The sequence below is a fragment of the Ornithorhynchus anatinus genome, chromosome 1 (assembly GCF_004115215.2).
Source record: "Ornithorhynchus anatinus isolate Pmale09 chromosome 1, mOrnAna1.pri.v4, whole genome shotgun sequence".
NCBI classification, from domain to species: domain Eukaryota; kingdom Metazoa; phylum Chordata; class Mammalia; order Monotremata; family Ornithorhynchidae; genus Ornithorhynchus; species Ornithorhynchus anatinus.
Genome location: NC_041728.1, coordinates 93,237,539 through 93,249,614, shown reverse-complemented (window position 1 = coordinate 93,249,614; position 12,076 = coordinate 93,237,539). Strand labels below are relative to the sequence as shown.

Here is a 12,076-nt window from a genome sequence, read left to right as displayed (position 1 = left end):
CAAAAGTACGCCACTTACACCTCTTTTACCGGGAGACTCCTGCCCACTGGCTTTAAAACTTTATTTAATTCATGTACTATATAGTCGGATCAGCGTTGGCAATCCATGATACATTTACTACATCTGTGTAATTCTGAAGAGCTGACTGTACACAGTTTTTTCGCCAAGTGGGTTTAACTTGACTGTCTTTTCATTTCCATTATCTTGCTAGATTGTCTTTTTCAGTTATTATATTTGCTGAAGAAGAAATGTGCCCCTCTAGGGTTTGTTGAAAAGTGTTTTCCGTGGAGAAACTTAATTGAATTTCACACAAGCATTTTTTTGGTTTGCTTTTTTGTCCCGGGGGTACAATGAAGATGGGAGTATGACATAAGAAGCTTAATACTTTTAATTCACTCTTGTATTCCGATTTTTATGTATTTACAAGTCTCATATAAGGCATTAAAGTTTTAATTGGAAAAAAAATGTACGCTGAAAACGCTTAAAAGTCCACTTTGGTTTTTAGTTGGTGGATTAATTTATTAAGCCTACCCTGAATAGAAAAATATAATCACTAAAACATTGATTACTAGCTAAAACTTAGTATTCGAACAATAAATTCACATAATCAGATTCTTAATTGGCTTCTCTAAACTCCAAGTCTTGGAGGCAGAACTGGCTACAACATCTGCTATCCTTTCTTCTTCCACATTGATTGGCAAAGCAGAATTAAAATGGGCATACTGCACTTATGCATGATACCTTAGGAGGTTTATCTGTGAAGAGTTTTAAATATTTATTGTTGTACTGTACTTTTCCAAGCGCTTAGTACAGTACACTGCACACAGTAAGTGCTTGATAAATGTGATTGAATGAACGAAACATTTAATTAAAAAAAAATTGCAACCAGAGGATATTACACCTGATCTCTATAGAAAAGCACAGGCTAAAGATTGAGTTAATATCTTTCTTTAAGTCCCTGGATGGGGCATAGGAAGAAAATGGTGGTAAGTTGGTCCGGACAAGAGGAAACAGATTGAAATTTCAACAGGCACAAATTCCTGGTCAAGATAAATGGACAATGAGGCAAATGGTCACACACTATTCTTCAAAGTGTCTAGCCCTCATGAAAATACGTTTACCATTTTATCAATCAAAACTGTTACAACAACTTCTTATATGCTACTTAAATAAGAGGCCATGGCCATGAAAAACCATGAACTCTTGTTAGCAGCACTCACGGCTAAAAACTGAAACTTGAGCGGGGTTCAAATGATAATACAAGATGAAAAATGTTGTGGGGTTTGGTTTTTTCTAACACTAGTATCAACTTTGCTGCAACCTTAATTTTATTCTTTGAGATAAAGGAAGGGGGCTATCCAAACAAATGACCGATTCATCCTGTTTCCTCTCATGTGGTACTGCTGTGTCCACTTCTAAGCTCTGAAAATGCTGCGCTATGGTTGGGAAACCACTTTTCTCACTGGTACTTAATCCGAAAGTATGGTTCGGCGCTTTGGAAGCAGGATTTTCTACTGCAACACTACTCCCGGCTTCTTTAAAAGCTTGCACAGGCTGTTTGCTTTCTGTAAGATACAGTGTAGAGCCCCTTAATTTGTTAGTGTCAACTGTCTCGAGTTGCGATGGATTATGCTGCCTACTATAATGCTTCGCAGTGGAAATCGCATACTGTGCTTTAATGTTTTGGGGGTGACTCTCTTCATCAGAGGAATACCTGTCAAGGCACACACTCCTTTTAGTTTTTTGATTTTGCCCATTTTGAACATCAGTTTTTTCACCCCGATAGATTGCTGAGCTATCTTCAAGTGTTTCTGGAAAAACACTTTGTGATTTACATTCCAGGTTCAAGGACTCTGATGCCTTGTGACCAAATGACTCAGACATCTTTACTGCAAGGCTTCTTTGAACGTCTGGTATGTTCGATTTTCCCCGATAATACTGTGAACTGATTCTCAGATGGTCATTTGCCTGACCCCGATCATCTACCGGTGATGGAAAAATAGGGCACCTTTCTTCGGCAGATGTTTGGTTTTGCTCCAACAGAGCTTTCGACTCGGTTTGTTTGGGCTGTGAAATAGCCCGATGGCGTGAAGACTTGGACTGAGAAATAGGTTTCGCAAAAATCCGCTCCTTTAGAGGCAGATCCTGAAGCTGTGTGTCCAGAGGTCTGGCCCCTGACACCAAATGCTCTCCGCTGCTCTTCCTGGAAAGGTCTCGAGCAAACTCCACCGCGTTTCTATTTTGGGAATCCTTTCCTGATTTACACTGTGACTGACTAGGATGGCTTTTCAAGTTGGGGAGAGATGCTTCAAGCTCAGATTTTGAACAGCAGGCGGAAAGAGGCTGTGCTTGTACAGTCGGGGAAGCGCTGAAGGAGGTCCCTTCCCAATCAATGTCATCCAGCTGGAGACTGGCAATCACAGAAGAGTGGGGCGACGTGGCACTCGGTTCGGCGAACTGAAAAAATAAGGAGTGACTGGAAACATTTTCGCTCTGAGAAGAAGTGGGTCGTGGAGGGGAAGATATTGATGGTTCCTGGGTAGCAAGTAAAGTGCTCCATTCACAGGTTTTTCCCTGGGTTGATTTATTGTCCAAAGGAATTCCTCTATTAGATTTAGCATCCTTTAGAGGAAGAGTTTCCTTTGTGGGTTTTAAACTCATTTGTGACAGAAGATCTGATATTCTGTCATCTGCTTCTAAGAAATCCTTATCTTTGGGTTTCCTTTTCTGTCCTGTAAAGGAAAAAAAAAGATAACTACGCAGTTTTGCAGGAAAATGAAAATTTGGTAAGCACTACTTCAGTAAGCAATAACTCAAAAGACTCAGGTCTCTTCCATGATTCTGAGCAAGTGCTCCCACTAAAACTCCTGGCCCGTCATTACGGTAACACCTCCTGGAATTTATGTCCAGGTGTTTGGAGAAGCAGCGTAGCCTAGTGGATAAAGCTACGTGGCTCAGTGGAAAGAGCACGGGCTTTGGAGTCAGGGCTCATGAGTTCGAATCCCAGCTCTGCCACTTGTCGGCTGTGTGACTGTGGGCAAGTCACTTAACTTCTCCGTGCCTCAGTTCCCTCATCTGTAAAATGGGGATTAAGACTGTGAGCCCCACGTGGGACAACCTGATTCCCCTATGTCTACCCCAGCGCTTAGAACAGTGCTCGGCACATAGTAAGCGCTTAACAAATACCAACATTATTATAAAGCTGTGTGTATGGGAGTCAGAAGGACCTGGATTCTAATTCCACCTCTGGCACTTGTGTGCTGTGTGACCTTAGGCAAGCCACTTCACTTCTCTGAGCCTCAGTTCCCTCATCTGTACAATGGGGATTAAGACTGTGAGCCCCATATAGCTATAATTCTATTTATTCATATCGATACTATTGATGTCTGTTTACTTGTTTTAATATCTGTATTCCCCACTCTGGACAGTAAGCCCGCTCTGGGCAGGGATTGTCTCTATTGCTGAATTGTACTGCACACAGTGAGCGCCCAATAAATGTGACTGACTGAATGAATGAGACTGTGTCCAACCTGACTAGTTTATATCTACCCCAACACTTAGTTCAGTGCCTGGCACATAAGCAAATGCTCAACAAATGCCACATTTTTTTTCCTTTGAAGAGGTTCACCTTACTTCAAGTTCACTATCTTAACCTACCTGTCATGCAGGTATTTCATATTTTACAAAACAAACAACTTGTTATGGTATTTAAGTCCTTACTGTGTGCCAAGCACTGTTCTAAGCACTGGTGTAGACGCAAAGTAATCTGGATGGACACAGTCCCTATCCATATAGGACTCACAGTTTGAGTCACAGGGGAGAGGGATTTGACCCCCCAGTTTACAGATGAGGTAACCGAGGCCCAGAGATGTTAAGTGCCTTGCCCAAGGTCACTCAGCAGGCAAGTGGCAGAGCCAGTATTAGAAGCCAGGTCCCCTGACTCCCAGGCCCGTGATCTTTCCACTAGTCCAAGCTGCTCTCACAATGACAATAACCATAATGGTTTGTTAAGCACTTACTATGTGTCAAACACCGTACTAAGTGCTGCAGTAGATACAAGATAATCAGGGCTCATAGCCTAAGTAGGAAAGAGAACAGATACTGAATCCCTACTTTGCAGATGAGGGAACTGAGGCACAGAGAACTTAGGTGACTTATCCAAGGTCACACAGCAGACAAGAGGTGGAGCTAGGATTAGAAAACAAATCTTCTGACTTCCAATCAATCACATCTACTGAGTGCTTATTGTGTGCAAAGCACTGTATTAAACACTTGGCAGAGTATACCATAACAGAGTTAGTAGACACATTCCCTGGCCAAAATGAGCTTACAGACTAGAGGGCAGAGAGACGTTAATATAAATAAATTACAGATATGTACCTAACTGCAGAGGGGCTGATGGAGTGGTGAAAAAAGGGAGAAATCCAAGTGCACAGGTGAGGCAGAAGGGAATGGGAGAAGAAGAAAAGAAGGCTTAGTCAGGGAAGGCCTCTTGCAGTAGATGCACCTGCAATAAAGCTTTGACGTAGGGAGGGTAACTGTCTGTTGGATATGAAGAGGGAGGGTGTTCCAGGCCAGTATCAGGATAGGGGTGAGGCGTTGGTGGAGAGACAGATGAGATCAAGGTACAATGAGTAGGTTATTGGAAGAGCAAAATGTGAGGGCTGGATTGTAGTGGGAGAGCAGTGAGATAAGATCGGGAGGGTGGGAAAGGTGCTTTAAAGCCAATGGTAAGGAGTTTCTGTTTGACGCAGAGGTGGGTAGGCAACCACTGGAAGTTCTTGAGGACCAGGTAAACGTGGACTGAAAATTTTGTAGAAAAATGAGCCGGAGAGCAGAGCGAAGTATGGACTGGAGTGGGGAGAGACAGGAGGCAGGGAGGTCAGCAAGGAGGCTGATACAGTAATCAAGGAAGGACAGCATTGCATTAACACGGTAGCAGTTTGGATGGAGACGAATGGGAGGACTTTAGTAACCATATGAAAGTTGAACAGACAGGATTTAGTAGCGGACTGAATATGTGGGCTGAATGAGAGACATGAGTCGGGGATAACTTTAGGGTTATGGGCTTTTGAGAAATGAAGGATGATGATGATGTCTACACTGATGGGAAAGTCACGGTAAGGACAGGGTTTGGGTGGGAAGATGAGGAGTTCTGTTTTGGACCTAATAAGCTTGAGGTGTCTGCAGGACATCCAAGTACAGATATCTTGAAGGCAGGGGGAAATGCAAGACTGCAGAGGAGAGAGACAGGGCTTGAGATTTAGATCTGGGAATCATCCGTATAGAGGTGGTCGTTGCAGACGTGTGCAAATGAGTTCTCCAAGGGTGTAGATGGAGAATAGAAGGGGACGAAGAACTGAATTAGGGGGTGGGAGGCAGAGGAGAAGCCCGCAAATGAGACTGAGAATGAGCAGCCAGAGAGATAACAGAAGAACCAGGAGACGAAAGGGTCAGTGAAGCAAAGACTGTGCTCTTTCCCTTGGGCCATATCTTGGACTGCTTCGATATTTGAAATTTGATTTATTTACTTTTGGGGAAGATGTGAATGGAAGTATCACAGTTATAGAATAGCTGACTCCAGAAAAATACACTGGTTTGAGAAAATAGTCCTGGTACCACTTGTTCAGGCCCGTGGCAAATGATCGATGAAAACAAAAGCTTCTCTAGTTAGATCACAAATGAGTGGTTTGAATGGGAGTGGGTAGCAATGAGGGGCCTATTCACTCTGGAAAATTAATTACAAGAGATAGAATACTGAACTCTCAACTCACTTTTCTGCTTATTCCCTCCATCTTCCAACTTTTGCTTTTGGAAAATTGCAACGATTTCGGGATAGGCGTCTTGAAATAAAGATTCCTCTTCCACTGTCACCACGGCAGACTCCGTTGGTTTGTCATCCGCAGCAGCATAGAACTCTAGAACATTAATAAAAATAATAAAAATAATAATTCTGGTATATGTTAAGTGCTAAAACATTAATACCAATAATAAATTATTCTGGTATTTGTTAAGCGCTTACTAAATGCTAGGCACTGTATTAAGCGCTGGGGTGGATACAAGCAGAGCGTGTTGATGCACTGGGTAGTACATTAATTACAGATGCCCTACCCAGTTTTGCTGATAGGTAAAACTCTTCCACAAAAGTAGCCAGTATCTTTATAGCTATTCCCAAATTCTTTACCGCTCCTTACATCAACACGCTAAGAGAATCATAACTCTTTGCAGCAAATACACTCATTTTTGCCTCACAAACAATCTCCATGAATATCAAACTTTATATCCAGACTTTTTTTTGACTTCTTCTAGGCTCTGGGTATGGGCCAGATCTTACTGCTCCACTGCAGAATTTTAAATTACCTGGCATTTAAATAATGATATGAAGTGTGGTATTTAAGTGTTTACTATGTACTTAGTGCAGGGGTAGGTACAAGATAATCAGGTCCCACATGGGGCTCACAGTCTAAGTAGGAGGGACAACAGGTATTGAATAAGAGAAGCAGTGTGGCCCAGTGATAGAGCATGGGCCTGGGAAACACAAAGACCTGGGTTCTAATCCTGGCTCCACCTCTTGTCTGCTGGGTGACCTTGGACAAATCGCTTCACACCTCTATGCCATAGTTCCCTCATCTGTAAAATGGGGATTAAGACTTTGAGTCCTATGTAGGACATGGACTATGTCCAACTTGATTAGATTGAATCTACTCCAGCTCTCAGAACAGTGCCTGGCACATAGTAAGTGCTTAACAAATATTAAAAAAAAAAAGAATCCCCATTTTGCAAATGAGGGAACTGAAGCACAAAGAAGTTAAGTGATGTGCCCAAGGTCATACAGCAGGTACATGGAGAAGCTGACTTGTGGCACTACTACCAAGAAACAAGAATTCCATCTATTCTAAAGTGTTAATGTTTTTCACATGAAATATACATAGAATTTTGAGGGCTTCTTCTGAAAAGACATCTGAAGGAATTAACAAGCATTTGTTTTGGGGGGAGTTTTTTTTGCATGTACCTTAAATACTTTTGCTTTTGCTGTTGTGATGCAGAAACAGATTTAAAATAGGGTAGATAAAACTACATAGTATCAATAAATCTTTGATGAATTTTGTTTTATCCACTCTAAGTGGTGTGAATCTTTCAAATAGTGGCATATCATTTGGATTCAGTACATTTTATTGTCAATTCTATGGTGTTTCCAGTGACAATGTATGGATCCAAAAGGTGGACAGTGACAGTGGACAGGATAGAAAGAGCATCAATTATTTTGAAATATGATGTTGGAGAGGGCCTTTGCGAACGCCATGGACTGCCCGAAAAACAAATCGATTTTGGACCAAATTAAGCCAAAGTGGTCTTTGGAAGCCCAAATGACTCGACTTAGAGTATCATATTTTGGACATATAATCAGGATGACCAGTTCTCTGGAGAAGGCATTAATGCTAGGAAAAGTCCAGGGAAAATGTGGGCAAGGCAGACCAACAGCTTGATGGCTAGAAACCATAACAACGATGACAGAAGAACTTTTAACAAGGTTATAGATTATGGCAGAAGACGGCATTCTGGAGAAAATATACCCATAAAGTCTCTATGAATCGGAAACTACTCGATGGCACTTGATAAAATATTTCACGAGTTCACTTCCAGTAGATGTTTTGCTAACACTAACTTGGTAACAACAAAATGCAGTTATATATAGTATATAACTCAAACCTGGCTTTTGCCATTCAATCTCGAAACACCGAATGCCATTTCTTATCCGTGTCTTGATTATCCTGGAAAACACACACAAAAAAACCATTAAATCAGATGTATGACTAAATCCAGAAGTAAATTTCTAGCACCTAGTAACTTTTGTATATATCAATTTTTATTCAATTGCTCACTTCTCCTTTTATCATTTGTATCAGCGCTCTCACTCTTGTCTATTGTATAGGTGATGGTATAGGACATTAGATTTTAAGTTCCTTGAGGGCAGGAACTACATCTTTTTACTTCCGTTGTATGTTCCCAAGTGTATCGCGTGGTGTTTCGCAAACATGAAGTACTCACACTAGATGCTGGTGACGACGGTAATGATGATGAGTAGCAATTCAAAGACTGAAAGATTTAACCCATAAATGGATTCTATATTAAGGGCTTAACAAATACCATCCTCATCATCTTGTCTTTTTTTTTAATTGGGGGCGCTGAGGCTAAGAATTGACAAGCAATTAAGAATTCACTCAATCTTGACAACTAAAATTTGTATATACTGTAGCAGGTATGTACTGAAGTCTATGCTCTCTTCTAAGAAAACAGGAACAAAATATCGAATCATGGATAACGATGGTGGAGAAAGGAAAGTAACCTCCTTTGAAAATAGATGTTTACAATATGTGAAGAACTCAGTACAGTGCTCTGCACACAGTGAGCGCTTAATAAATACGACCGAATGAATTGAATGAATGAACTGAGTGACTCATCTCACCGTTTCGCTTGCATCTGAAAAGGGTTTTTTCGACCAAACTTCCTTTCGATCATGTCATAGTGTGTCAGCAACACTAACAATTTCTCACACGTGTAGTGTTTAGGCCATTCCATTTTCTCAGAAGCAAATCTCTGGTAACATAATAAGGAACACACGATTGTTATAATTACTGCATTGAAGCAATTCTAATGGGGTCGTTGCTGCATCTCTCTGGAGTTGACCTCGTTGGAGAAAGGAGAGGGCCCCCAGAAGTGACCCTGGACCAAACACAGACACTTTTCTACTCCTGAATGTGTACACTCTGCTATTCTGGATGCCAAAGGACTCTCTCAGGTCCCTCTCCGCCCCCACCGGCTCCCGTAAGCCCCTTTATTTAATGCATTTCTCTATTATGAAAGGATATGCAAACAATTCTCGAAAACTCAATGAAACAATATACCCATTCAACTTCTAAATTGAGGGAAAAGGCCTGTTTTAGTCAAGATGCTGGGTTTAGATTCAGATTTCCCTAATGTGTCTACCAACTTTCTTGTATTGTACTCTCCCAAGCACTTAGTACAGTGGTCTACACACAGAAAATGCTCAATGAATACTGTTGATTGATTGATTGATTGAATGACTGAGTGACCAAGCTGATTAACTTCTATCTACCCCAGTGTTTTGGACAGTGCCCGGCAAATAGTAAGCTTTTAACAAATAGACCGTAAGCTCAATCATTTGTTCATTTAATCATATTTACTGAGCACTTCCTGTGTGTACAGCACATGGGCAGAGAATGTGTTATATTGTTGTGTTGTACTTCCCAAATACTTAGTACAGTACTTTGCACACAGTAAGAGCTCAATAAATACGATTGATTGATATTAAGAAAGCAGGTAGTATGGCTTGTTTTGGGTTTTTTTCCCCCAATGGTATCTGTTAAGCACTTACTCTGTGCCAAGCACTGTACTAAGCACTGGGGTAGATACAAATTAATCAGTCAGGGCACAGTCCATGTCCCACATGGGCCTCACAGTCTTCATCCCCATTTTACAGATGAGGCAACTGAGGCATGGAGAAGTTAAGGGACTTGCCCTAGGTCAAGCAGCAGTCAAGTGGCAGAGCTGGGACTAGAATCCAGAATTAGACTTCCAGGCCCATGCTCTGTCCACTAGACCGCACTGCTTTTCTTTAATGGGAAGAATACAAGACTGGGAGTTAAGTAGCTCGGGGTTCTAGTTCCAGCAGGGCCATTGGCTTGCTGTAAAGTCTTAGGCAGGTCACTTAACTCTCTGGGCCTCAATTCCCTCATCTGGAAAATGGGGAAAAGACACTTCTATCCCATTCCACTTGCACTGTGAGCCCCCTGTGGCTCAGGGACTGTGTTGATCTGATTATCTTGCATCTACCTCAGCATTTGGCAACTAGTAAGCATTTAATAAATACCATCCTTATTATTTTCACAATGTCGGAAGCTTCTAATAATAGAATCATTCCGATAAATTTTATTATCTCCCATTCTTGTTGTAGGAGATCATTCTATCCTGCTCTCATTATTTTCTTTTGCTTTAAACAAAGTCATTCTTAAAAAAAATAAAAGATCACTAAACAATATATAATTGCTGCTCTAGTTAAGGGACAGTAAAGCTCACGTACGCCAGTATAAAACTGTTCAAAAATCGAACCTAAGAAATATCCATTGCCCAACATTTCAAATTTCGGGACACCCAGGCATTAGGCGGGATAATTTTGTTCTTTTAAGTACATCTGTTGAACTTAAAATACAGAATGTGGAGAAAACGAAGTGGAGCACTCTGGAAATTTATAGAATCAGTTGGAACTTGTAGTCTACTGCATGGAAGGGAAAGTGGGGATCTGTTCTGATACAATATTGGGTCTTAGCTTGAGACAGTGCAGTCCAAGAGGACTAGGCATTGGTCATAGGGGAAAGGAAGGATCATTTGGAACTTCAAAAACAACAGCCAAAAATAACAAAAAACAGCATTAAGTGAAATTACAAAAAAAGTAAATATGGCAAGTTCATAAAATCATTATGTTCAATCAATTAATATTTACTGAGTGCTTACTGTGAGCACAGCACTGTACTAAGTGCTTGGGAGAGTTTAATACAACAGAGTTGATGGGCACGGTCCTGCCCGCAAGGGGCTTCCAGGCTACAGGGGGAAGAGGGTAGGCGGAGAGCAAGCCCACGGAGGGAGGCAGGTGTCTTCTCCTCTCAATGAATAACCCACGTGTCCCAGCTCCCCAGGTGAGAGTAGGGCCCCCCATACCCTCCCCGCCCCGGACCATCCCCTGCCATCTCCATGAGATGGAGGAGCCGGCCGGGCAGTTGGTGGGGCTGTGAGGGCCCTTGGGGCTCGTCGGCCTGGAGAGAGACTGCCCGTTCCAGGCAAAATATCAACGGGAGCCTCGGCGCTGTCCGGTGGAAGACTGACAGTGACCGCGGAGCTCGCAGTGGGGCTGGAGATATCAGCGCTGTGGAAGACGGCAGCCATGGTCCACATGGCATCGAGCCCCGGGGCCGAAAGCGCCGACCCACCTCCTCCCCTTTATTTCCCGAGGAATCCACTCCTTCGGGCACCACCTCCCTGATCCTGCAGCCCACGACATCCCTTCAGGCAGCCAGCTGGGCCTGCTCTTTTTCAGCCTCTCTCTGATACCCAGACGTGAGGGTGGGAGACCACGGGGATCGGGATGGGGTGTCCCAGCCGGGCTCCTCTCTCTCCCCCACCAGGTTAAGTGATCTATGATGAGAAAGAGATCTGCTTTGACATATTATAATGAAAAGTGAAAACTGATAGCACCCTCTCTTTCCACCTCCTTTAAAAAAAAAAATCGTTTCAGTTAACTTACTCTGTGCCAGATACTGTACTACGTGCTGGGATAGGTACAAGCTAATCGAGTTGGACACAGACCACGTTCCACAGTCTTAAAACCTACTTTACAGATGAGGAAAAATCTGAATCGAGGAAAAAGGCCTGTTTTAGTCAAGATGAGGTAACTGAGGCACAGAGATGTGAAGTGACTGGTCCAAGGTGACACTACAGACAAGTGGTAGAGCCAGGATTAAAACCCAGGTCTCGACTTCTAGACCCGGGTTCTATCCATTAGGCCACTCTGCTTCTCTCTTTTTAATAACTTCAAAATATTTCCACCCGCTTCCTAGTCCCTGAGTTCATCATTGAAAATTTTGAGTCTCCTGTACTATACCTGAAAAGATAATAAATCTGGTCTTTGGTATTTCCTTATCTTGACTTGTCTGTCCTTGTCAAAAAGGAATTCTTGGATCACCTTAAAAGAGAGGAGAGAAAAGAGGATGGGGAAATTTAGAATTTAAATAAACTTTGATTTCCTGGAGTAGATTAACAGACTGAAAATTCAACATGGCGAGGTAACAAAATGCAGCCACAAATTCAGTATACGAGTATTCAAGAGTATTAACTATAAAGCACAAACAGAGGAAAGGGAAATTTAAACTACTGTAGAGTCTCAACCCATTCCCTTTCTAGTTGATTCAGAAAAGCAGGCCTGTATGCTTTTTGCTCATCTGCTAAGGATATTTAAAGCTTCAATTTACATTACTTACATAACGGGTAGGGTTAGTCCCCA

General features: G+C 42.1%; 1 protein-coding gene across 2 annotated transcripts in view; it reads right to left on the bottom strand.

Annotated features, from left to right (window-relative positions):
• Window positions 1–370: 370 nt before the first annotated feature.
• The window catches only part of GEN1 (GEN1 Holliday junction 5' flap endonuclease), a 31,892-nt gene continuing 20,186 nt past the window's right edge, over window positions 371–12,076 (bottom strand). For both annotated transcript variants that reach the window (XM_029072658.1, XM_029072664.1), the window contains 5 exons: window positions 11,678–11,758; window positions 8,468–8,598; window positions 7,711–7,772; window positions 5,775–5,918; window positions 371–2,732 (listed from right to left, as the gene is read on the bottom strand). In XM_029072658.1, coding sequence (XP_028928491.1) covers window positions 1,306–2,732; window positions 5,775–5,918; window positions 7,711–7,772; window positions 8,468–8,598; window positions 11,678–11,758 — 1,845 coding nt within the window. In that variant the 3' untranslated portion in view covers window positions 371–1,305. The remainder of the gene's footprint in view (window positions 2,733–5,774; window positions 5,919–7,710; window positions 7,773–8,467; window positions 8,599–11,677; window positions 11,759–12,076) is intronic.